Source organism: Symsagittifera roscoffensis, chromosome 8 (assembly GCF_963678635.1).
Source record: "Symsagittifera roscoffensis chromosome 8, txSymRosc1.1, whole genome shotgun sequence".
NCBI lineage: Eukaryota > Metazoa > Xenacoelomorpha > Acoela > Convolutidae > Symsagittifera > Symsagittifera roscoffensis.
The window spans coordinates 15,170,015-15,196,740 of record NC_087069.1 but is presented as its reverse complement, the minus strand read 5'-3'; the positions used below and the strand labels follow the sequence as shown (position 1 = coordinate 15,196,740).

General features: G+C 45.2%; 1 protein-coding gene across 1 annotated transcript in view; it reads right to left on the bottom strand.

Annotated features, from left to right (window-relative positions):
• Window positions 1–2,907: 2,907 nt before the first annotated feature.
• The window catches only part of LOC134852861 (ras-related protein Rap1-like), a 35,983-nt gene continuing 12,164 nt past the window's right edge, over window positions 2,908–26,726 (bottom strand). The window contains exons 2-7 of the mRNA XM_063868696.1: window positions 4,480–4,551; window positions 4,324–4,392; window positions 4,121–4,177; window positions 3,918–4,058; window positions 3,592–3,732; window positions 2,908–3,211 (exon numbers count right to left, since the gene is read on the bottom strand). Coding sequence (XP_063724766.1) covers window positions 3,083–3,211; window positions 3,592–3,732; window positions 3,918–4,058; window positions 4,121–4,177; window positions 4,324–4,392; window positions 4,480–4,539 — 597 coding nt within the window. The 5' untranslated portion in view covers window positions 4,540–4,551 and the 3' untranslated portion in view covers window positions 2,908–3,082. The remainder of the gene's footprint in view (window positions 3,212–3,591; window positions 3,733–3,917; window positions 4,059–4,120; window positions 4,178–4,323; window positions 4,393–4,479; window positions 4,552–26,726) is intronic.

Below are 26,726 nucleotides of genomic sequence, written 5' to 3'. Positions count from 1 at the left end.
GCTAAATCTTGTGAACAAAGTTAACAGGGTAAAAAAAGTCTTGTACCCTGTTGCAACACCCTTGCTTATCGCAAGACTAAACATTATAAGTATGGGTCACCAAACTTAAGCTTCGATAGTTAAAAAAATACAAAAATATTAAATGGTTAGCAAGCCGGTGGCAAATGGGCCGAAAGCCCGTAGATTGTAAAAACATGAGAAAAATGAAGAAAAAAAACTCAATTTAACGAAACGATTGTCCCAACAAAAGAACAACTTGAGGAAAATGTGCCGGAAACCAGCGTTAAATTAAGATTGAGACAAAATGTGCGGTACGGTAATAAAGGCTTCTCCCGCTGGAAAACATCCTAATCTCAATGATAGCCATAAACTTTCAGTTGTATCGCAATATCGGAGATTATACCTTATTTTTCGGGCTACTAAGAGACTCTCTTTGATCTGGTAATCTGGTGCTTTCTATTAATTTTTGATTCATTAATTAGAACCGAAAATAGTCTTATTATTCGTTGCAAATTTCACTAACTAAACTGCCTTAAAATAATAATTCTATTCAAGATGCAACTTTTGTTCTTGAAAGTATTTTTGTCTCTTGTTACTTCTTTCATTGACTCAATTTGTCTTTCATTGACACTTAATCAAGGAAAAACCCTCATGACAGATGGTCCTAGATTTTCTAGCAGACCGGTATTTAGCAGACACAACCATTACCAGTCAACTTCAAACGCCAACTTCAAACCCGCCATTGCCAAGTCGCGACCGTTGGCTAATTTCGTATTTTCTATTTTGAAGCTGATAGTGCTGTTGACAAGCTCGAACCAAAATTAGGCGTATTTTTTACATTGTCAATCACCGATGCGTCAGCTGCAACCCCTTGTCTGGATTAAAAAAAACGTCCCATGTGCAGGGGCGGATCTAGGATTTTCTCGAGGGGGGGAGCGGATTTTCAAAAAAAATCGAAAATTTTGACCTTTTTTTTAGGTCGACCAAATTGATTTTTCGAGCTCTCCCGAAGCAGTTTTGCCCCTATTTGGCGCGCGCTCCCCCTCAAAGTTAGTATATATTGGCGCCTTTAGAAAAATTTTAGGCTCGGTCGGCCAAAAATGGATTTCTGAAAAAGTATCACAGGGGGGACCCTTTGGGTCGGCAGGGGGTCGAATCCCTGAGGGGGGGGGGGGGGGGGCGTCCAAACCCCCCCCCCCCCACATAAATCCGCCCCTGCCCACGTGATAGATGTATGTGGAGCAGCCGTGGCCGAGTGGGGTAAGGCGAGCGCCTCTCGTTACGAGAGTACTGTGTTCGAAGCCCACTTCGTTCGCGGTTGGAAGGTCCCAGAGTCATCCGCCTCCTCAAGGTGAGACAGACAGGCTACCTCAAAAAAAAATGAAAAAAAATATTTGAGAAAAAAATTTGAAATTTAACAATTACTATAAAAATAATAATGAGAAATAGATTTTTTTCTTTTCAAAAATCAGTGTTTATTCTGGATGCTTCCAGAGACCCATCTGACGCTCCGATTCCACCCCAAAAATATGACCTTCCAGAAGAAGCTAGTTTTCGAGAAAACGCCATTTTTGTAAAAATATGAAATTTTCCAAATACTTACAAAAATACTTGCTAATACTTACAAAAATACGCCTAAAAATAACGTTCTGTCTCAGTTAGTATATATTGCTTAGACATTTAATGGGCATCTAATTTGCCCTTAGTCTATCCTCTTCGGATAATACGTACCTTTAGCAAAATTTGATTGCTTAACTTGTTTTATTTTTTTTGTAAATGTATTTGTATGTCTGAAGAAATAAATTCTTTCTTTCTTTCTTTCTTTCTAAAAAGAAAGACGTCCCCCTCCACTACGGTTGATCCTGAATTGAGTAGGACTGAATGCAATACAAAAAGAACACATGACTTTCTGTGGTCGCTTTGACATCAATCGGGTTATAGCTAGGACATAGAGATCACAAAATTCATTTCATCAGCATACATACACTTTTCAAAACCCCTACACTTGATCAGAAACTTGTCTAGTGCTTGATTCAAGCGTTGTTTACAAGTCTATAAAACATCGATTAGAAGTCGATTTCTTTCTCATTTCGATTATATTGATTTAGCAATCCGTAAGATAATCAAACAAAGCAAATTTGATCTCGCTGATTTGACAGTCTAAACCTTGTAATTAATCAACCCTATTCAGAGATCAAAACACGTTATCTAAACTAGTTTCAATTGTATTATCGGCTTTTGACCGTAATAAATTAGACATGTATAAATCAACTCATAATACTGTACTACACATGCAGGTTGTTAAACTCCGTGGACAAAATAACAAGTATTGGGAGGAATTTCTCACGACAAAAGTCATTTTGTGAATCAACTGAACAAAGTTACTTGAACACTTACGAAGCCATTACTCTTATGTTCAAGCATACCAATAAAAACCAACGCGAATTTTCAACCATTTTAATCTAACGACTCAATAATCATTTCACAGTTCATTCACATATTATTTTAATATTTTATGTAAACAAAATAGAAAACGTTTGCATTTGAAAAAATTAATCGCTCGGACAAAATGAAGACCAAATAACAGATATGCCAAAAATAAGATGCTCTTTTGAATAGCAATCAAATGTTTAAGATTCTTGGCAGATTTGACACTTTTCATTGAGAACAGCTCTAAATATTGTAAATTTACTCCAAATCTCAAAGCAAAATCAGAAGAAGCAAGTTCATGACAAAGACTCTTAAGCGAAAGCATTTCAAATGAATTTCCTATCACGAGTTTTTCGTATCACTTGCATCATAATTAACAACTCAATTCAAATACAAAGAGAGATCTTATCTTGATCAAAAGGTATTACAATTCTATATTAAAATTCATACCGGAGAGTTGAAATGATCTCACCAGAAAAAATTTAATCTGAAAAAGCTTAGAACAGCGTTTAAGATCTTCGTACTTGAATTGATTCCGTTTTACATTTAAACACGTCAATCTTATCAGTCAAAACTGGATAATAGTATAGAAAAAGAGAAAGCTGATATGAGCTTCAATAATGAGAGATAGAACTGAGGATATAAGATGCTCTCATAAGAGTACGCATCCACCCGCTCTGTTATTGCCCTGCTTCCTTCCTTTCTGTCTTTTGGAGCTCTTGGTCTTCGTGAATTTGGACGGACTCAGTTTGTTTATCGTTCGCACAAGGTCGTAGAAAATCTTCAACAAAAAATGAAAAAATAAACAAAAATGAAGCAGCTTTTAGAAACTAAATTTACGGCATGTTAGGTATGCTGCTCGTTAATAAACGTTTGCTATTAATCGGGTTAATAAAAAATTCAAAAGATTTTATGCAAATAAAAGTTTTTCTCAATTAATACAAAACAAAACAAACAACAAATGTGGGATGAACCATTGAGGATTGAAAAGAGAGGGGGGGATAAAAGCGATCCTAAAAATGCGAGCTTAATAAGACTACATTTTGATGTCTCAAATTAGTTTGCTCACTTCACTTTCACAAAATCTTTCTAAAATTTTGAAGTACACTTTTCTAAGCCACATTGCTTCAATTGCCGACAAATAATTTGATACTCACTTACCTCATGCACGTTTATTTTATTCTTCGCTGACACTTCAAAGAAGTTGCAATTGAATTGCTTGGCTCGATTATTGCCCTGGTCCCTTCCAACCACTCTTTCACTATCGAGATCGCATTTATTGCCGACTAGAACCATTGCCACCTGTTCAAAAAAATCATGAAATATTTCGATTTTTAGTTTAATTCAAACCGAACTTAACTTTTTAGTTATGTCCAGTTTAAGAGATACTTCTAAGACCAACTATGTGATATCGAATGATAAGTGAAAAAAAAACGATTGGCATGAAAAATGTTTCGAGGAAATAATAATTTTAAAAAAACACTCACATCCTGAGAGTCTTTGACACGGGTAACATGCTCTCGAATATCCAGCAGCTCATTGAAAGATGCCTGGTTAACAATGGAATAGACTAAAAGAAAGCCTTCGCCGTTCTTCACATAAAGGTCTCTCATTGCAGTGAATTGCTCCTAAAGAACAAATTTTTAACACAAGCAACTTGGTAAAAATTATTTGAGATATTTTAAATTACCGTTCCCGCAGTATCTAATATTTCTAGCATGTACATCACACCGTCGACATCTACACTCTAAAACATCAATTTAGCGATTACGTTCTTTAACCTATTCCGTTATTTTGGTGCTTTCAAAATTAAAGATCAAAAAACAGTTAGCTTTGAAATCAAAATGACTTTTCAGACTTACGACAAATTGAACACTTCACATTGGTTCTTACCTTCCGGTAGCTATCTTCAATTGTAGGATCATATCTCTCCACAAAAATACCTTGGACGAATTGCACAGTCTGCAAAAAAATCATTAAGTTTGGTTAAAGAAATCAATGAGTTAGGTTGAAAAAGTTTGATATGAATAAACCAAGCACTTCACTCACCAGAGCACTTTTCCCAACGCCGCCGCTCCCCAGAACTACTAGTTTATACTCCCTGATCATATGACAAAACCTGAAAAAAAAAAACAATTTTTGAAAAACAGCAAGTATCCAACCGATAAATTTTTATGCGTTAAAATTCCAGTTTACTTTTTTTAACAGTATTCTGTTTGCCAACAGTATCAAGTTTATAAAAATTACACACAGAAGTAAAACGTAGCTTTGTACCAGTTGCAAAATATCACTAACAAAGGATGGAATGCAAGCCAACAAAAATGGAAGAGAAAATACATAGAGAAAATGTTCAAGAAAAAACGTGGAAAATTAGGACTACCAAAACTTTCAAATAGGTTTAAAATAGAAATTTTTGGTTAAAAAAAAAATTTCAAACGTTTTCGCAACTATGCGCATTGTCAGGATTTTTACAATAAACTAATCTAAATGATAATACATCAATTTAATTGTCATGGCAACAATCGACGCTATTCTTTATTGCACTGAAGCATTCAGAAAAGCAATAGACAACAACAAAACTGTAGCATGTTCCATACTGGATCTCTCTAAAGCATTTGATTCTATTGATCATACTTATCTTAAACAAAAACTAAAAGGGTTAAATTTTTCCGAAGAAGCTATAGAAATGATCAATTCCTTTATCACCAACCGAAAACAGAAAACAATTTCCTGCTGTTATCTTAAGTATTTTCCCGCAATTGTAAATTCGGTCGTTCTGATTTTTCACTTTGTGTTTTCAGTTGTTGCGAGAAAACTGAGCATGACAGGCTCCATTCGAAATTTTGAAAAATAAAACTTCACTCCAAAATCACGTATTTTCGTGTCCCTCAAGGTCAAACTTCCAGATATGACCGATTGGCACATACTCCCCGGACTCAAGAACGATGTCCTCATCGCGTGCTGCCTCTGTCAGTGAATCCCCAGAAACCCGAGTGTCACTCAAGATACAGTGCCAGTGGTCATTTACAGAAGTTTGCAGCAGACTTAAGTTTATCTACCTTCCAAAATTCACAACCATATAAAATTTTCACACTATCGCTAAACAGCAATCAAAGTCTGCACACACCTTGAATCATGTGCCAGTCGGTCATATTCGGAAGTTTGACCTTGAGAGAAGCAAAAAACACTTGATTTTGGAGTGAAATTTGGTTTTTCAAAATTTCGAATGGAACCTGTCATGCACGATTTTCTCGCGATAACTGAAAATCAGAAAAGAGAAGTCAGAACGATCGAGTGACAATCGCGGGAAAGTTGCTAGAAAAATCAGTGGGAAATTGCTATTCGCAATTTCAGTAGCAATAATAATCGAGAGTAGAGCTGTCCCATCTGAAACAGAGACGAGCGCATTCCCACGAACTGGATTGTTGTGACTGGAGTACTATTATTAACTGGACCAGAGTGAACCTTCGGTGGAAAGGTGGACAGCTAGAGTGTCCCAATGGTTCACGAGAACTTACAGTCTAGAGTAAAAACTTGTTCTTGTTATTGAAACTGACTAACATTAAACTCATTTAGTTACATTATTTAATTCTCGAGTTGATTACCGACTGAAGTACTTCCCTTTCTTGAGCGTGCCACAATGTGAGTACTAATTTAAATTTCTAGAGTGTGTTTTATAATTGTTATGTTGAGGTAAGGCGAGTTTTAGTTTGATCCATCTGAAATGGATCAAAGTTCCACTGTCTAATAAAAATAAACTTAACGGATTGTTCTAACCCGGTTTTTAACGGCGTTCATGTATTTTGGGTATCTAGAGACCTAAGTATGGGGACGTTTCTAATTCTAGAGTGGGGGGATATTTTAGTAGTAGCCTTTAAGCTGTAACGGGTCGTAGTCTCATGTCACAAACGAACCGAACTGGCTCCGACCGTTCTTGAGGTAGAAAAACACAAGAGATGGTGTCCCTGACCCTTGAGCCAGTGGTTATAGGGCCTATTTTTCTTAAGCCTCATGTGTGACTGCAGTAGACGAATGTTACATCAGGAAATTATCATGCAGCATTTTGATTTATATAATAGATATAGCATATTAATAACAATATCTCATTTGTTAAAATTTTTTTCGTGAACCCAGATTTCATCCAAGTTCACCCTCGAGCCCCCTCCCTCTCAAGACTCAAGACTCTAGAATTTCCTTTTGAGCCACCGGCTCACCTCGTGTTCTTCGCCCTCGAGGTACCCGACCCAGATATATTTGACACTGTGATCTGTTTCAATGGTGCCTCTTCATCATCGGAGCTGATCACAATCTCCTCCCAAGCCTTCAGCTGTTCATAGGATCGCATCCACTCCCTTTGCTCCTGCAATCTCTTCGCTTGATTCGGTAAGCTCTTCACCTTCGACTCCCGGTTCAAACAGAAAGGAATTGTGAAGACTCAGGCTTACATTCTTCGCCAGGTCCTCCTCTAGTATCGACTCCCTCGCTCTAGTGTTGTTTCTGGATACTCTACCCACTCTTTTCCACCCCGTCGTGATCGCATTTCGATGGGTCAGCAGAGGTCTCTTGAAGGCATCTGGTCCTATCTCGGCCTGGAACTGTCGATATTCCTTTTGATGTTTCCTCATGTGATCCTTCGTCGCCACGTATAACCAGGACGTCAACGTCGCGCGAAACCAAGGAAAGAACCTCAATCGGCTCCACATGTGTCTGACTTCCATTGGTATGTCGAATACCTTGCATGCGGTCTCGAACAACTCAAGTCTCCTGCTGTAATCTATCGCGTGAATCGACTCTGCCGTTGGCGTCTTCGATTCCCGATAATTTGCTATATTTTCTTCAATCCATCGTAGAGCCAGCATCGTGCTCACCACCAAGATGATCACCTTTTGCTGATGATTGGGCAGTCCCAACGACCTGATTTCTTCCACATTCCAGATCAGGCAGAGATTGGCGTGGTCTGGGTACCACACTGTCTGCGCCAGACAGTGGCATGGACAATCCCCATGTATGAGGTCGATGCTCCTAAGAGTGCGTTCTCCTGAGGCTTCTAGGAGAGGCTCAAGTTCCATCATTTTCTCGTGTATCACGTCGATCTCTTCCAAGTTTGGAGCACCAACCATGGGTTTCCCGATCACGTTTTGTCTCTCGTGGTCACTTGTGTTTTCGCCCTCCAAACCTAGAAGTTCTTCACCCCAGATTTCACTCAAGCCGTCCCTCTGTTCTTTCGGCACTGTTCCTCGGATCTTCCTCAACAGCTTGTGTGAATGATGCGACATCCGAGCCAGTCTTACGCATTTGGGCACTGAGAAGGCTTTGTCTATCAATACCCTTTGGCTGGATACTTCTACCATCGCCATGTGTAATGGATAGTGGCTGCCACATAGGTTGGCCATCACTGACCCCACTAGGGACTTCGCATATAGAGGCAGACCATAGGCTTCGCTCATGGGAAATCCCATCTCCGCTTCGAGTCCAACCTTCCAACTCTTGATGTGTTTCTGGGTCACTTGCAACACCCCGGGCCATGACTCCACGCTCAACGCGGTCACCAAGTGGTGTTCTGACTCTAGCCTCTCCAGTGACTGGAGACTGCACATTCTTGAGAAGAACCCCAGAGCTGTTGCTAGGTTCACCGTGGTACTCGCGTAACACTCAGTCACTATCTGTATCTCACTTCTCTCCCTTTCGGTAATGTCTTCAAACCAGGTGACTAGGTCTTCTTTCTGGAAAGACTGTATCCTGACGCATGATCGTCCATCGCAGGTGTGCTCGCCATTCTCACACGTCGAGTCAAGACAACTGCCCGGCTCCATTTTCCTCACCGACCCTAGTCCACTCGTCACTTCACTTGACTCCTTCACATGAGGCAAGATAAGTCTATGAACTATACTCAATGTCGCCAAATCTTCATCCTCTGTCGGCGCTAGTCTCACTCGCTCCGTGACTTCCTCGATCAGGCTCGCATGAGGATGTGGACACCAGGAGGGCCTGAGCAATTTCCACACCACTCCCAGATTCGTGGTCAACATGCCGTTCCCGTTACCCATTTTTAGTTCGACTCTTTTACTACTCTTTATTACTTCCGGTGTTTTCTCGAGAATCAAACCTAGACTAGGTCTCTCTCTCTCTCCACAGTGTCTATCTCCACTATCTTCTCTGTCCAGAACTTTAGTAGCTCCGCTACCTCGTAGTTTCTGTGGGCACCTCCAGCCTCCAAGTCCAAGAAAGGGTTGTATGCCATCCCCATCACTCCAGACACATACTGGTACTCTCCCTTTTTGTTGGGTTTCAAGTACTCTCCTGACGAAGCCTAGTTACGGTGTACGTCGTGTTTCTCCTCGAACTTCTTGTTGTAGAATCTCCGTATCTCATCTAACTTCCTGTGGCTCTCTAGAGACTGCCTAGAACCATCCTCCTTTTCTATCCCAGTACTCTGGTACACATTCAAGATGACTGCGGAGACTCTCTTTTCCAGCGTCTTGCTTCCGATTGCTCTCTGGTGACATGCTAGGATGGTACTATCAGTCATCATCGGCATTATCCACCTCAAGAAACAGGTAGCATCTTTCCTCCTTCCCAGTCTCAAGCCTGAGTTATCCCTAGCAACGTGTTGCATCAGTACTCGATACACCTCTAGATTCTTGCCATCCAATTTGAACTTATCGTACGAAGTCAGTGTCTCTAATTCTATTCCCAACAGGCTCCACGCGAACATCAGTTGTCCTGCGGTTCTAATGAAGGGATTTGCCATCAACGGCGATGCCGATGAGGATGTTCTCATCGCTTCTTCAAAATGATCCTTTAACAAGTTCTGCCAAGTTCTCTTCAGTTGGCTCCCCAATTCCAATTTGTTGATGTCAGCCTTCTGCTGGGTAGCCCAGTTGCGCCGTTTGCGTGACACTCCACTGTCGAGCTTCTTTAGGCAGTCTTCCAATTCCTGCAATGTTTCCAGGGCCACCCACCACGGTCGGGAGGTGTTCCTCGTTTTATTCTTCTCAAGAGGATCGCTAGTCACTTGCTTCCCAGTGGCCTGGTGTTCATTCGAGACCCATTCTTTGCCGACGTCCACTTCCCAGGTCTGCCCGCTTGTCGAACCTCGCTTCATTTTCGTCCTCTGAGGCTTGAAGTCTTCTTCCGTTGTAGAGCTGGTGGGGATTTCCATCTCTCTTTCTACGTCGAGCAGTTTCCTTGGCTCGTAGCTACTCTTGTAGGCTGCTGTCTTCCATCATGCCAGAACCATGGGGGCCGTCTCTCTCAAGTTTTTCTCCGAGACCGCATCCGCTGCAGGACTGCCCAATCCCTCTACGTCTCTCTTCCTCTTGCGAGACCTCACGTCTTTACACGGGGTCGGCGTCGTTATCATCACTGATTCGACTTCTTTGTCTCCATCCAACCCTTCCAACTTTTGCCTCCCCCTGCTCGAGCCTTAAGGATATTAGTATTTTTAATTATATTACTAGTTCCGACCTTATCCCCCCTTACATTTTCAATTATTTTATTGTCAGTTTTTTGTTTCAGAGTAGAGCTGTCTTTACATTTGTCTTCCTTGGTCTTCTGTGATGCCTTCCTCAACTCGACCATCATGCTCAGCAGTTCTCCTCTAGCTTTCTCCTCCAGACCTGTCCCCATTAGGACAGGCTCTCCGAATTTCACCACCGTGTCCCACAGCTCCTCCTTGAAATCATCCAATGTGGTCTCGTCATCCACTTCTCGATTAAAATCGGTCAAGAATCCTCGCCAAGCGTCCTCATCCAGAGTGCCTAGGAAAGCATCCCTGTTTCCCTCGAAGGTGTTCTTCTCCCTTCTTTCTGCGCTCAGGAAAATCATCCCCATGTTAGGATTCTTGCTCGTCAGTGGTAACTCTAGATTCTTGCGGGGAGATGAGGTCAGAGGTGGCGTGGGGGTGTCTGCCCAATTTTCTCCACTCAGATCCTTCAACAGCTCTTGCGTGGTGAACTCCTCTTCCGATGGTTTTTGCTCCGGTGTGTTCCCACTTCCAAATCCTCTCCTGCCTCGCTGAGAGTCTCGTCCATGCTCTCCTCTCCCAATTCTGCTTCTCTTCTCTCAAGAATCCTCCTGAATCGATCTTCTACAGGACCGCTCCTTTTATCCCCAGGGGTGTCCACCGATAGGGGTGATGGTGTCGCTAGACCCGTTTTCTTATACTCTGTCAGAGCCACATACAATGGGCCTGCTGCATCCAGCTCCTTACCCTCCTGTCTCATCTCCACTTGCTCCAGTCCGTAAGGTGCCCGGTATCTTCTCGTGGCAAACACCATCTCATCTTCTTTTAGTGCGATGTGTCCTTCCTCCACGATCATCCTGCCATCGTCCCACACCGGCAACTTGTTCTCCAGACCTGCCCGCTCAAGTGTTCTCAAGGCTTCTCGCACCTCGAATTTCGGGGGCATCGAGCCTCTCATTTTCTTGGCTTGAGTTGTCCATGAATTTATTTTCGCATCGCTGGTATGAAAATAAATAGCTGCAGTGTAGCCGATGAAGAGGGGATCCCAGCCATCGATGAACTCCATCTGTTGTTCTTCGGTTGCTGCACTCGCGAACAGGGACGGGACCACCAGGGAGCTGTTCATCCCCAGGGTCATTCTCCTCACTGTTGGAAACTCTGGAATGCTTGCTGGTAGGACTTCCTTCTCCAATATCGCCTCTAGCTCCCTTTTCACCAACTCGAAGCTTTTCTTCCATGCGGGAATTCTCAAGATCTCTTGTCCATTTGCTGTCAGGGGATTTAGGTTCCAGAACTTGGGATAGGTTTCGATGGGGACTTCGCGCTTACCTCCCATCCTGCACTGCAGTTGTCCTCGGAAACTGTATATCACCAACTCCGGCTCCTTCACCTTTCCGAAGAGCACCGTGTTGCTCATTTGTGCCCTTAGCACCTCCTGCTGACACCAATTGAGTGTCGTCCCATCTAGTATGCTTATGAGGCTCAAGTGGGTCACTGAGTAGCGATAAGCTGTCACCAGAGGATCTGGAAACGCGTACGTGATGGCCGGTCCATAAATGCAGGTTACGACCTCCTCTAGCCCCCGGATCATCCCCATGGGGTCCGATCTCATGGCCAGGCATAGGTCCGTCAACAGAGGCATGCCCCCATTCACTTTCCTCCACTCATCTCGCGTCTTCGGGCTCTTTTCTTCACCAGTTAGGTGCCGGTTTTGCATCACTAGGTACTGCACTAGCAGCGTCTTCAGCCCGGCAGCACACTTGTACGAATAGGTGTCAATACTCGAGTGTGTTCTTTCCATCGACAGAGGCTCTCCGTATTTCATTAGTCGGTGAAATGACATCAGTTCCCCATGGGTTAGAAGCACCAATGCCAAGTACCCGTCAGTCCGGAGTGTGTCCACGCCCCGACTGAACATGTACACTGGGCCCATATTGTACAGGTACCTTGGGTAAACCAGGTACAGTGTCAACAACAGACTGATGGGCATGTTCAAGATTTCCTGTATGAAGGCTCCAAAGATGGTCTCTTTCGCGCTGTACACTCCAGCCATGAACTCCTTTCCCCAACAAGGACTCAAGAACTCAAGAATCTCGTGATCCCTCCTCGTCCTCAGCTCACCCCTTGCGTGCTCCCTCCAGAATCCTCCAATCGTGACCTCGTTGGCTGCTGTGACGAACCTGGCCACCGTCATTTCCCTCTTCTCGGCCACTTCCAGCTGCTCCTCAAGAAAATCCCAGATTTGCTTCACAAGAGGTGGGGCATCCCCTCTTGTCTTCTCCGTGGCGTTCTCCAGCCTTGGTGTCAGGAAGGGCCATCTGCCTCTCTCTTGTGTCAGTCGATACACCATCGACTCCAGCTGCTTCTCCGCTGCGGCCACGTTCTTCCTTTCGTTGCTCGGCCCTCTAGACTTACTGGTGGAGCTTGTCGCCACGCCGCCGGCAGTTCTGACTTGCGAAGTCTCAAGTTCGTTGGTTCCAACTCCCGATTGGGAGCTGCCATCAGAATACGCCACCCATTCCCTTCCGCTATCAAGATCAAGATCGCATATACAAATTGCAGAGCGGGAGGCATGCTCGTGTACCCGGGGGACGTCGTGAACACTACTTTTGTCTTGGAGCCAAATCGTGAGGCAGCGTTCTCTTGTACTCCGTTCATAGCTGCAAATAACGTCTGGATAGCTTCCCAGATCTTCTTCGGTGCTGGTTCATCACCCTTGAGCTGCTCAAGAAACCCCGTCGCATGCAAGTGATCATTCATTCCTGCAAACAGTAGTAGCTCAGGCTCGCAAGGCATCTCCGATTTTATTGCCACCACCAACGTTAACATCTGGTTTAGCTCCGCTCCCGGTAGTGAGTATATCAGAGTTTCCGGCCAAAATAACTTGGGAGACGTTCCCTCAAGATCCGATCCCGCCACGATGACCACCCTCGCAGCGGCTGGATCTGCCCTGTCATAAACAGCCAAGTTTTTGGCCAGCTGCGTGTTCCCGCAGGATTTCCCGTATCTGGGGTCGTCGGCTAAACTCGTACCCTCATACGCGGTGTCCGGTAGTTCCATTTCCCTTGGGTCCAGCAGTTTGTCCACCACCCTCAACTGTGCTGGAGTTGCCAATCTAATCCTGGCAATGCTGGTTCGATGCTTTGGAGGCTCCACCACGAGTCCCGGATTCCCCAGCGACTTGAGAGGCCTATAGTTGATGGGTCCCATGACCGATTTCGTGGGAATCCCAGTCAGATCCGCTGTCTCCATTATTTTCGCTCTTGAGAAATGCGTCTCGTGAGCCTTCAGCCAGTCCACGCACTGGTGTCTATCCAAGTCTTCGTGTGACACCCGCTCAAGACCCAAAGCTTCCGCCAGTTCTTGCCTGCATTCCAGATCTTCCAAGTCCAGCTCCTTCACCTTCTCCACATATCTCGACCTACTGGTCTCTGCTGGCCTCTCCGGTTTCTTTTTCTCCGCCACCACCACCGAGGATATTACCGAACCCTGAGCAGTTGATGACGTTGCCTCCTCGGCCTCCATGGGTGCGGCGCCTGGCAACCTGGTCCGGCTGTTCTTCGAACTGTCTCTAGAATCGACCGTCGCTCCCAGGCGACTGGACAAAGCTCTCGGGTTGAAGAAGGGTGGATTTGGGGATGTCCGAACGTGACTTGGGCCGTCTCTAGCAACTCTGCCTCCAATGCGCTTATGTGCCTTTGGAAGTCGTCATTTAACCACTCCACCCCTCTGGGCCTGTCAAAGAAAATCCCGTCCGAGGAAAGCAGATCGCTCCATTTGCTCGGCTACGTCCAATAGTCCATCGGGGAGGTCGCTCCTTTGGTGTATTTGCCTGATTATTTCATTCAGGTTTCGCACTTTAGTGTCCATCTGCATTGCATGTTGATCCGCTTTCATGTTATAAGGAATGGTGCACACTGTGAAAATGGCAGGATCCATTTGAATCCGCAATTCCTCAAGAATGCAGCTCATCTTGTCATGCAGCCTCGTCACCTTCCTTGCCTCCCCCCTAGACACGTCGTTCGTCCCGACCATCAGAGTTACCGTGTATACTCTTGCCATCCCTAGCATCTCAAGTGTTGCCAACATCTGCGGCGTCGCAGCTCCAGCGAAACTCAAGATCCCCGTTTGCCAGTGGGACTGAATCCGGGTCAGCACCCGCAACAAGCTGTCCCCTACGATCAGTTGGACCGCCCCCTCAGGCACACGTGAATGCGTGAGGTATTCCACCCAAGCCGCGTCATGGAAGCAATCCCTCCTGTCTCTCTGCGCCGTGCTCCAATCCATCCGATTGTGCATGTGGTATCTCCTTCCGTATTCTTCTTGTAACTTGAGATCACCACACTCCTGACAGGTTGCTCCCTCCACGTCGAGGGTAGCTCCACTCTTGCTGGACTCTCACGACTCCTTAGCTGTAGCCGCTCGTTCAACTCTTTCAGTCGTGACGAGCTACCGCTCACCTGACTACTACTCGGGGTTGAACTTGGGGTATATCCAGGCAGCGCGACGTCCATCAATGGGCGTATTATTTGTGTCTCTAGGCCACGCAGGGAGGACGTTGATTCAGTTGGTATCCACACCTCCAACCCCTCATTCATATGTTCTTGAGCCGCGCGATCAAGGTTAAATCGTCCCTTCGATCTAGGAGCTTCGTCCACCTCCATACGCGACTCTGGCCTTGAGCCGGTAACCGTCCGCTCTTTGGGCCTAGCCCCTTTCTGCATGTCAAGCTCGCGTTGTCGTTGCTGGATCCTTTCAAGCTCCGACTTCAGCTGCTCACAGTTCGCGGCATTCTCTCGTACTCTTTGTTCCTGCAGATGCTCAGCTCTCAACATATCCAGTTCCCTCCGCGCTTGGTCCTTTTCGACGACCGCTTGATCCCTCTCAACTTTCGCCTGATCTCTCTCAAGCTTCGCTTGATCCCGGTCGAGTTTCGCCTTATTCCTCTCCCGCTGAGTCCTCTCAAGCTCTCTCTTCATGATACTGAGGTCTGGATACGCTTCCCCCGTTTGTTGCGCTCGCGACATAGATGGTATCTTACTCGTGCTCTGGCCTGTAGATCTGACTGATTGTCTGATGGGTAGTGGGAACTCCCCTGCACCATACTCGGTATTGTTACTCAAGCCAGGGTTCCTTGCCAAGTCGAACCCCTTATTGCTCCATCCACATTCCAGGACAGCCATCTGGTTTGCTCTTGGTTGGATATTCCATCGGTGGTGTAGCCGACCATCAAAACCGCTTCTGTCGCAGACTCCCGGCACTCGCATGTTCCTCCAACTGGAGGATGGCATTCAGCATCACTGCCATTCTCTCATCCACTTGAGTGTAATCCAGGTCCCTCAGGCGTCTGTACAACTCATCAAGTGTGGGCTTTTTCAAAGCCGATGGCAGGGACTTCCAGAATCGATCTGCCATTTCTGTAACTTCCAGGTGATCTTGAGTATTAGCAACTTGAGTTTTACCTGAGCAACTTGAGTATTACCTGAGCAACTTGAGTATTACTTCAGCAACTTGAGTATTACCCTAGCAACTTGAGTATTACTTCAGCAACTTGAGTATTACTTCTTGAAGCGTCGTTCAATTTGCGTTTTCGTTTAAGGACTTCTTTTCTTCAATTGAATGCAGTTGGGTAGTCAATTTGACTTTACCAAATCAATCTGAAAATAACACCCAATTTTTAGACTAACAGGCTATGTTCCTAACCTAAAAACCCCCTTTATCACTATAGTTAAAACCCTTTCCTTTTCGTCCTACTAAAATAGTTCAATTGGAAATTTTCTAAAAGCATGCAGATTCATTTTATGTTTTAGCACCATCAATCATTTAAAATTTTAATTGTCATGCCAATCATCTTTAAGATTCTTTACCTGTTTTGTACCCCCACACCTAACTCGAGATTATTCCCTCATGCCCAACTCGAGACCCACGTGTACTCGACTCAGGCGATGCTCAAGTAGTATTTCTTATGAAGATGTACCATTAGCTCCGTTTCTGTGAGGACCACGTGTAGGATAGCGTACAATTCCCTTGGGCTCAATTTGCCCCTGTTTGGGTCATACACCGGTATTGAGACCTCCGTTATCCCTCTTTCAATCATGAAGTCTCGTAGTCTTGTTAGTGCCAACATCAAGTGTTCGGGATCGATCGCGTTCCTGTCATTGACCCTCGTCACTAGGAAGCACAGGTATTTGCCCGGGACTTGTGCTACTGATGGTGGTAGCGCGGCCATTCCTCCCAGCCCCTGTCTCTGTCTAAACAGAAACTCCACGTTCTGGTACTCTCTCTTGAAGTCTGCATCCAGTCTTGATTTGAAGCTCATGTCCGCCGTGATACAGATTGCGCTAGTCCTGTCTGACAGAATGATGTCACTATCCGTTATCAGGATATTTTCCGAGTATTCGTTTTGTATTTCAAACTTCGTTTTGAAATTCCGTCCTTTGGTAGGCTCGGCCTCCTCCCCATCCAGTTCCAGTCCGCACGTTTCTCTCACTTCCCTGAGTTTCTTTATCATTAATTTTTCGGTGTGGGTAAGTCCTACCCCACTCCCCGGACAAAAATATTTATCGACGTCCCCGTCGATGATGCTGGGTCTGAATTATCTGGCGGAATGTCGAGCGGGCTGTCTGTTGCCGTCCAGCCGAAAAGAGGATTCTCCGTTTTCATGTACTTCCTCGCTGATATGTCAACTTGCTGTATGCTTTGTCCTTCTTCGCTTCCCTTCTTGACATCGCGCATCCATTCTAATATCCTCAGGTTCGTATTCTCCCTCCTCTCTATCTCGCTCTGTTCTAAATCCGTCTCCCGCTCCGGTGTCGAGTAATCTTCCTGTGGGTAGTGTTCCTTATCATCGATGATTTGCCATTCACCATCTGCCGCCAGCTCGCCCACACTTATTAGTTCTTTGCCTAGGTCATCGGGCTGTATCTTATTGATCAGGAAATCGTCCCAATACCTGTTATACCTCATGCCTGTGCGTTTGCGATTGCCACTCCTTGTCCCCGCTGGTATTGATAAGTCTGGTTTTGTCCACTTCGGCACCTCACCTTGCTCCGGATCGTTCCAGTCCTCTTCCACAAAAGATTCCGCTTCAGAGTCCGCTTCTATTTTTTCATTGTCATCCAAACTCAAGTTCTCATTGCCATCATTCTTGTCTCTGGTGCCTTTTTCGTTCACTTCACATGCTGGCTCCACCAGTAGGTACTCTAGTCCCTCCATGTCCTTTGGTATACACCAGTCCTCTGGGGATGGGACATGAGGCTTCAGGTTCTCATAATGTGCTGCTCGCCCAGTACTCAAGCGGTAGAACCGTCCTTGTTGATGTACTTCTGTTATCATGAATGGTTCTCTCCATTTCTTGAGTGGTTTCTTCGTCCCTTTGGGCGGTATAACATTCTGGAAAACCCACACGTACTGGCCCACTTCATATGGCTTCGCCTGTAATATCTTTTCATCATATTTCTTGCGCTGTCTCATTTGTGCTTGCGCAGTGTTCCTCCTGCATAGTTCGTTTATTTCCTGCTGTCTCCTGATCGCTTCTTTCACGTAAGCTTGAGGCGACGTCCTCTTCCCTTCATATTCCGGGTAAAAGAATGTCAGGGGCATCGCTCTCTCTTTGCCTGTCAACATCATGAAAGGACTGATGCCCATTGTTGAGTGTTGAGTACTGTTGTATGCCCCTACGACTTGCGGCAGATATTTATCCCAGTCTTTCATGTATCTTCCTCAGCATATTCACCAACGTTCTATTCTGTCTCTCTACCAGCCCGTTGGTCTGAGGATGGTAAGTCGTCGTGTGTGCTTGAGCAATGTTTGACCTCTTCATTAATTCTTTAGTCAAGTCCCCCACAAAGGCCTTGCCGTTGTCTGACTGAAAAGTCATTGGACAACCATACCTCGATATCCAATGGGTTATCAAGTGGTCACAAGTCTCCTCTGCCGAAGCTGTCTGACACGGCACCGCTTCTGCCAGCTTTGTGAAGTGGTCAATTATAACCAGTATCTGGTTATACCCCGACTCCGTCATGCAGATCTTTTGATGGTCTATCTGGAGCACCTCATTAAGTTCCGAGCTTTCCACCGACTTGAGTGGGAATTTCTTCTTCCTTGGGTCTTTCACTTGCAGGCATGCCAAGCATGCATTCACCCACCTCTCGCAAGCTTTCCTCAATCCTGGCCAATCGAACCTGTGAAGTATTCTTTGTTGCACCTTGTCTATCCCCTGGTGCCCCATTTGATCATGCGATCTTAACAGCACCTCTGTCTGATACAATTGTGGTAATATGATGAAGTTGTGCTCGTGTAGTATCTTCTCCTCGTCTTTTCTCTTGCATGCTACCACCCCGTCAGCCGTGTGATAGATTAACTCTTTCCTTTCTTTGTAGAACTGGCTCAGGATCTTGTAGCTGTCTTCCTCAAGTTCCCCTTTCTCCTTGGACCCCATTCGGATCCATTTGGAGAAGTTACTTGTCATCTTGTCATTCTTCTGGGCTCTTATCAGGTCCGACAGCCTATATCTCGCCTTGACATGTTCCTTTAGTGCCATGATCTGTCCATTCAGTTCCCCGGGGTTGTGGATGTCGTCATTCAGCTTCACGCATACTATTCTCTTTACTATCTTCATGTCATCTTCTGGCACCAGATTTGTTCTGACATTTGAGTTGCATGATAGTTCCCTGAATGGTTTCCTCGAAACTACAATTCTTTCAAGTTCTTCACCTCCTCGTACTTCCTGTACGTCCAAGTTGAAGGTTCCTGAGGACGGATCTGTTTGTAATTCCCTGTCGCGGTGTCTAATCTTTTCTTCTGCCAATATCATGCAGAGACTATCTTGATTTTCGCTGCTCTCTTCCGAGTCCTCATCCCACATTTCACACTCCCCGGACAAATTTCCTCCTTCAGTGTTTCCCTCCTCCGTGGACGTGGACCGCTCCCCGGACTCTTGACCTAGTCCCAGGTATTCAGCCTCTTCCTTGAACTCCACTCTATTTTTCCTAACCCGAGTCTGTTCAAGTATGTCGGCTGGGATTTTCTCAACCAGTGACTGCACCACTTCCTTCCCATCAGGGTTAGTCACCTTCGAGGTATTTCCATCACTAACTATCCCGCTCTTTCGCAGTATTGTGACCTCAGGTTCCTCCTTACCATTTTCTTGGATCACGGGCTTATCATCTGCTAGTTTCTCGAGTAACCTCTTTAAGTCATCGTCTATTTGTGCCTCTCCTGTCTCCACCTGGTTAAGATCATAGCCTTTTCCTTTGACCGTCTCCCTTGCGATCTTTGACTTGAGCATTATTCCTATCGGCATCCCTCGTTTCTTCTTCAAGATTGTTTTCTCTGTGGTTTCTTTTGGTATTTCGGGGTGATCTTCTATTGGTTTGCCTGATTTGTCCAACCATCTCGTGAGTGGAAGACTGTCGTACGTTTCCTTGTCCATGAAGGAGAAGTCATACTTGATCTCAGGTCTATCTGCCTCCCTCTGTTCTTGTCTCTCGTAGAACTCCGTCTTCTTGCTCAAGCTGTCAGCATTTTGATGTTTGTCTCGTGTTCTATGCTCAATTATCATGTTGTATCCGTCCAGGCGAACTATCCACCTACCAATGTAACTTTGGTCCATTGAGTACGTCTTCAGCCAGCTTAGTGACCTGTTGTCGACTCGCAGCTTGAATGGCTCGCTGCCTAGGTATGCTCTATATTTCTCGACAAAGTTAAACACCGCGAACATCTCCGCTTTCGGTGCCCCGTACTTCATCCGTGTCACTTAGGACTTTGCTCCCGTACGCTATTGGTCTCAGGACTGTCTTCCTGTTCCACTCTTGTTCCTGATGGAGAATTCCAGAAATCGCTACTACCGACGCATCCGTATCCAGCAGTACATCCCTTTCTCTGTTGGCATCCCTAGTACCGGTGCCTCGCACAACTCTTTCTTTATTCTCTGGAATGACTCTTCTGCTGCGTTGTTCCACGTGAACTTTTTGCCCTTGTGTCTCATTAACTGTTGCATCGGATAAACCTTGTCTGCATAGCCTTTGATGAATTCTCTGTAGTAATCTAGCGATTTCCAAGTTAGAACTGCTTCTACTGCGTCTAGATCTGGTCTGATGCCATGTCTGTCCACCATTCTGCCCAAGTATTTTATCGAATCCTTGAGTATCTCACACTTTGATGGTTTGCACTTTAGCCCCGACCTCTTCATACACGCAAATACTTCGTCAAGTCTCTCAATGTGGTCTTCCAGTGTGGGTGTCGCTATTACCACGTCATCCACATAGCACATTACCAGATTGCCGTACATCTTCGTCACGCCTATTAGCGCGTGTGCCATCAACCGCTGAAATGTGGCAGTGGCATTGCAAAGACCAAACGGCATCCGTTTCTATTGAAACAGACCCAACTCGCAGGCAAACCCTGTCTTGTCCCTGTCCTGCTTCCTGAGTGGTACCTGCCAAAAAGCAGAGCCTAAATCAAGAGTCGTAAAAAGTTTTGCATCACCTAACTTCGAGAGGCTCTCATCAATCCTAGGCATGGGATAGGCATTCTTCACCGTGACGGAGTTCAGGTATCGAAAGTCACAACAAAACCTCAACCGGTCGCCTTTCTTTTTGGCCATCACTACTCCACACTCCCACGGTGATTTGGATGGTTCTATCATGTCATACTCTAGTAGCGTTTCAATCTCCTTTCCACACGCATCCGATTTGTGTGGGGTCATGCGCCTCACCCCCTCCCTGTGCGGTGTTGCGTTTTCCTCAAGTTCTATTTCATGCTCAACAAAATTACAACACCCGATGTCTGCCTTATGTCTTGAAAAAACTTCCTCGTTCCGTTCTAGTACGTCTTTGATGGCTTCGAGCTGTTCGTCCGTTAACCTGCCTCTTAAATGTTCAATTTCCGGTAGGACCGGTTTATCACTCTGCATTTCATCTAGTGTGGGCCGTTCCGGGAAATTCGAACAGCTCGATAGTCCATCGTCTGTCTCTGACTTAAGTGACTTTACAAGACCTGATGAACCTTTTATTTTCTTCAATCGTCTCAAGATACAAATTTTGTCCCTGTGATTAGGACAATCAACAACTTCATTTTGTTTATGGTTTTCAGTCATTTCATATCGAGTTTTTACGGGTAAAGCCTATCCCAGTTCCCTCCCCCTCTGTATCGTGATTGGTATGTCAAGAGTATTCAACAAGACACTCACGCAGAGACCGCTCTTTGTTATCGAGAAGGATCTTCCTAAAACAGCAGCACTTTGACTATTTGGATTTGGGACTATGCATACCTGCTTGTTGTCACTTAGTTCATTGTAATTTTTCATTCGTAAGCTTACAATCGCCGCTTCGTTCGCCTTTAGCCTCAGTCTCCTACTCAAGAATACCGGTTCTTTGGTCTCATTTGCCATTATTAAATTTACCGGTTTGATTGTGTACCTCCTATCCGGGTTCCGTATCCTGAACATTGCGTTGTTTAGATCAATCGCTACATCAAAGTTCCTGATGAAGTCCCTGCCTAAAATGAATTGGTCAGACTCATCTAGGTTTTCTACCACAAGAAAGCTCATCCACAGGTTTCGTTGCCCCAGACTCAGGGCTTTTATCGGCGTTCTGCCCAACACCCGCAGCGCCCCTTTGTTTGCAGCTGACAACCGTATTCTTGAATCTATCAAATCATTTTTGTTGAAGCCCATTCTTTCCCAAGTTTCGATTGGTAGGACACTCAAGACCGCTCCAGTATCAAGTAACCCACGTAACTGAGTCTTCTTGCCACTTATGTCAAGCACATGTGCTGTCAATTCTGCCTCTGTCCCGATGTGCATTGCATCTTCCTCTAGCATGGCACAGTGTCCAATGGATCTCACTTTCAACACTTCTTTTCCCACGTAGATTTGCCCTATTAGATCTTCATCACATGTTATCATTGTTTTCGTATAGATGTTAATCCCATCTATATTTAGCATCACTTCATGTGGACCATAAGCTTCTGTGTACCTGTTATCAACTCGTACCGACTTGCTACCCCATCTCGTGAGTAGTGCCCTCAATGCTCGAGAAGTCGTTTATGGGCTTATACGACTCAAGTAATCTGCGTACACATCAATATGCATTTTTGTCTGGTCACTTGGTTCGCTCAAGTTTCTCGTTACCTCATGGCCGCCCACAGTGATTATTGACATTATTCTTGCCCCAATCTTTGTTATGCCGAATGGCTTCCCTGTAACCATCTTTACAGTGTTGCAGTTTCCATTTTTGTCGACCCCGCTACAGCCTCTGGTATTGTTTGTGGGCAACTTAATGCTTCGTTCAATTTCTGTCTTTGGATTTCTTGCTTCAGCCGTTGTTCTATTTCTTTCGCTGCCAGGTCTTGTTTCACTTTGTTGATGGCCTCCGCTGCCGCCTTCTCATAATCTATTTCTAGGGCGTTCTTCGCCGTGGCCTCTATTGCACTTTTACATTGTGTTACAGCTTTCAATGTTTTCGTCGGTAGCTCCGCACTTGGTCTTTCTAGGTTTTTCGTCTCAAATTCACCTTGTCTGTTTCTCTGGTTCTGCACCGCTGCTAGCGCCAACTTTGGTTTTGGATGACTCTGATTCTTAACCGCTTCCCAAAACAACGGACAGTCCATCCTGAAGTGCCCCTCTTGATTGCAGAAGAAGCATCTTGCACCTATTTTGATGATCAAGCCACTATAGAACTCGTGTTCTTCCATCTGGCTCATATCTTCCTCATCGGGTGCATATCCCAAACTCTTCATGCCCTGTTTGTATGTCGTGCAATCCGCCACATGATGATCAGCTGACCCGCAGTCCCTTTGCCTTCTCTTTTCAAATCGCATCATCGCTTGATGACCCTTCATGCCTGAGCCGAATCGATTTAAGAATATTTCGAAGATTTTGTCCGCTGTATCGCGTTCCTCTTCTTTCTTCGCAACCACGCATTTCAATGCCGTGCCTTCCAGGTTGCTCAGTATCGCTGTGCATGCTTGCCTCTCATCGTTGCCTCTCTCACCAAGTTTCAATGCATCCGTCTGAATCATCTTTGAATTCTTTTGGTTTCTTGAAAGTTTTCCTGGATTTGTTGCTTCCTCTGTCACTCGAGTCGGTGTTCCTTGTAGCGAAGGCTTCTAGTGTCCTGTTCATCGTTTCCCAGGTGCTTGCCCATGTCATGGCATCCGGTCCCATGTTGTTGTGAGTCGTGGAGTCTCCTGGACCACTTGTTCTGTTCGCTGTTCCACTTTTTATAATCGTCTTGGCCCCCACCGGTGCAGTACTCGCAGCCTGCCGTTGTACTGGTAACGGTGTTGACTGTCGTTTGTTCCTTTGTGGTTCCACGAAGTCAACTCTATTACCTTGTGTCCGCTCCGCCGCTGGCCTGTCTTGTGGTGTTGAATTCCTCAAGATAGCGTCTAACTTTGTCTGTATCGCACTTGAGCTCTCAGCCTGGTCCCTACTCATCGTATCAAATCTCGTTTCCAAACTCCCTAACTGGCTATTCACTGCGTCATATCGCTGTTTCATTTCTCGCATGTCTTTTCTGATGTTCTTGTCTCGTTCTCCATCAGTGGTGTCTACTTTGTCAGACATCTGCTGAAGCTTTTCCTCTGTTGCTCTCGCTAGATGGAAATAGCTGTCCAGGTACTCATGTTTGTTGTTTCTCATTTCCTTCCTTATCACATTTCTATCCTCTTCGCTGTGCTTCAGTTTCTCGTCTATATGATCTAGCTTCGCCATCAAATCGCTTAGCTCAAGAGTAGTTGTTCCATGGTCCGTTGTTGTCCTGTAGTCGGTCGCTGGTCCCGGTTTTTTCTGATCCTCGTTTTGGTCGGTCTCTGTCGTTCTCGTGGATACTGTTCCGAATGTTTTGCTTTTCTCGGCTTTCTTCTCCTCCACTGCTGCGTCCCTCGATTTCATTCCGACCATCATCGCCAATCTTTCAGTAAAAGACGTTCTCTTTGCTTGAGACTCATCCTTCACCGTCTCTGGCGTGTTGCCTGTTGTGTCTTCCACGTTGTCTATTGGTGAGAACTCCATGGGCTTCGGTATAGTTTCTTCCGCATTGGGCATCGGAGTTGACTCTGTCGTTTTTTTTCCCACTTCATCCACACTTTGATCCGGTGTCTCTAGTTCAATCTCGATGTTGGGTTCTACTCGTTCCCCTTCCGTGCCCTCTTTTGCTCTGTTCTCCGTAGTACTCTTCGTGTTGACCATACTAACTGAAAATTTCTTCTTTGTTACCTTCGGACCCATTGATGTTGTTTTACGTAGCGACGAGTTATACTTTGTCTTCGCTTCGGTAGGTCTTTTTTCAGCTACCGGTACCCTGCTCCGCCTCATTATTTTTATTTACAATTGTTCCTATTTACAGTATTACTATCTACAAAATTCTACTCTAAGGTTAAAACCTCTTTTGAAAAAATTTTATAAAAAGAAACTTACAATTTGCTAAAAACAACTTTTCATGAGCTTTTGAAAATTCTATATGTTTGGATTTGATAGAAAGTTTGATTTTGCAATTGGTTACTTCAACCTGTCCTAGTACTCTTTTAGTACCGTCACCCCCTTTTTTTATACTGTTCCAAGACTTCCTCTCTACTGTCCCAAGACTATTCAGTGTTGTCCCAGTACTTCTTGTTAGTGTCCCAGGACTATTGTCCCAAGACCACTGTCCCAAGACCCTTGCTCTAAGACTACTGTCCCAAGACTACTGTCCCAAGGCTAGTGTCCCAAGACCACTGTCCCAAGACTACTGTCCCAAGACTAGTGTCCCAAGACCACTGTCCCAAGACTACTGTCCCAAGACTACTGTCCCAAGACTACTGTCCCAAGACTAGTGTCCCAAGACTACTGTCCCAAGACCACTCTCCCAAGACTACTGTCTCAAGACTAGTGTCCCAAGACCACTGTCCCAAGACCACTGTCCCAAGACTACTGTCCCAAGACCACTGTCCCAAGACTACTGTCCTAAGACTAGTGTCCCAAGACTGTTTCGTAGCAAGACTGCTCTGGTCCAAGACTGTCCCAAGACTGTCCCAAGACTGCTCTGTCCCGAGACTGTCCCAAGACCGTGTTGCTCCAAGACTGTCCCCAGACTGCAATGTCCCATGACTTCTTCGGTACTGTCCCAAGGCTTGTCGCTGAGTGTCTGGATATCGGATCTCTTCTTCTTCGTTGTAGGGACTCTTGAACCACTGTACCTTTTACCACCACTTGAGCTCTAATAAAAGTTTTCCCAAAATCCCTATCTTAATGGCCAAAACCCAAATAATAACCCCCCAGTATTTATCTCCCTCTCGATGTTTCAGGCTATTTGAAACCCTAAATTCCCCGCAGGTATCTTGTGATCACCTGTTCGTTAAAATACCAACAACAAATTTCCACCAAAACGTAAAATTTTAAACAGGAAAAATTTCAAAAACAGAGAGATGAATTCACCTAAAAATCAAGGTTGACAGATGTCAATCTTTGTCTGAAAAAATGTCTGGTACCCGATTGCCACGCGTTTTCCTCCCCCCTGCTAGCGATCTTATGGGGTATCACAAAAACTGTCTATGTCCGTTCCCCCCTACCAATCCGACCAGGGTACCTACCTTAACCTGATGTTAAACTTGGATATCCGCTTCTTCTAACCAACGCGTGTAAGTATCTAATGTAACTAAATCGACGATGCCGAACAATTAGTTACTCTAATGTGTCCCCCCCTTTTTATAATTTATAACCGCTAACCTCGAACCTAACCAGCCCCCCTTCTAACCTCCTCCCTCTTTAGCCCCCCTCTTAAGCCGAAAAATCCCTTAAGCGCCGGGTGCTAAACCTCTCGAGAGAAAACCGTAGACCTGTTTCCAGGCCTGCTTGTGTAAAAACTTCCTCAAAACAATGGGGCTCCGCTTATCCAACTTTACACTTATCTCCTATAATGTAATGTGGATTTTAACGATACCCGTTTGCCCAACTTGAGAACTCCCCTGTGCGTCCTCTTGTTGTGATCCCGTGCTGGTTGTCTCCGTTGACGTGACTGCACTTGACAGCAGCGCCACCTTCCCACTTGGCTGGTCACCTCTTCCAGTCAAGTTTCCTAGCGGTTCAGCTCAGTCCCTCTGAACCACTTTCCCACTCGGCTGGTCACCCTTTCCAGTTAAGTCTCCTAGTGGTCTGGCTAGGTTGCAATCTATCTGAAAACCCTTAACAACGCCCCCCACTCGGGCACCTTATTGAAGTCACTGGTTTAGATTGCTAGATTGATCGAAACGATCGGTCTTATAAAACAGTATGGGTATACTATTTAATTAATATAAAGGTTTGATCCAAATGATCTGGTATCAAAGTCACTGTCTTTTTTGTTTTATGGTTTTTTGTTCCTTTTTCTATGTTTTTTCTTGTTTTTGCTTCACTTTTTGTCTTTTTACTCGTGTTTTTGTCCCCCTAGTCACCCCCCCCCCCCTTACTCGGTTAGCTAGGCCTCGTTCGGAGAGCGTACCAGGAAGTTTTCTCAAGTTTTCTTAAAAAGCTATCACGGTACAACCGGAAGGTTTACACGTTCCCGCTGAACCGTACCACCGGTACTCTATAATGGACATGCAGCCCGGAGCTGTGTCAAGTGGGTTCGACTCCGTGGTCATGATATCGTAAAAACACCCAGCAGCGCCATAAAAATACTATGTAACAGTCGCCTACTTCAGTCACATATGAGGCTTAAGAAAAACAGGCCCTATAACCATTGGCTCAAGAGTCAGGGACACTATCTCTTGTGTTTTTCTACCTCAAGAACGGTCGGAGCCAATTCGGTTCGCTTGCGACATGAGACTAGAACCCGTTACAGCTTGAAGGCTACTACCAAAATATCCCCCC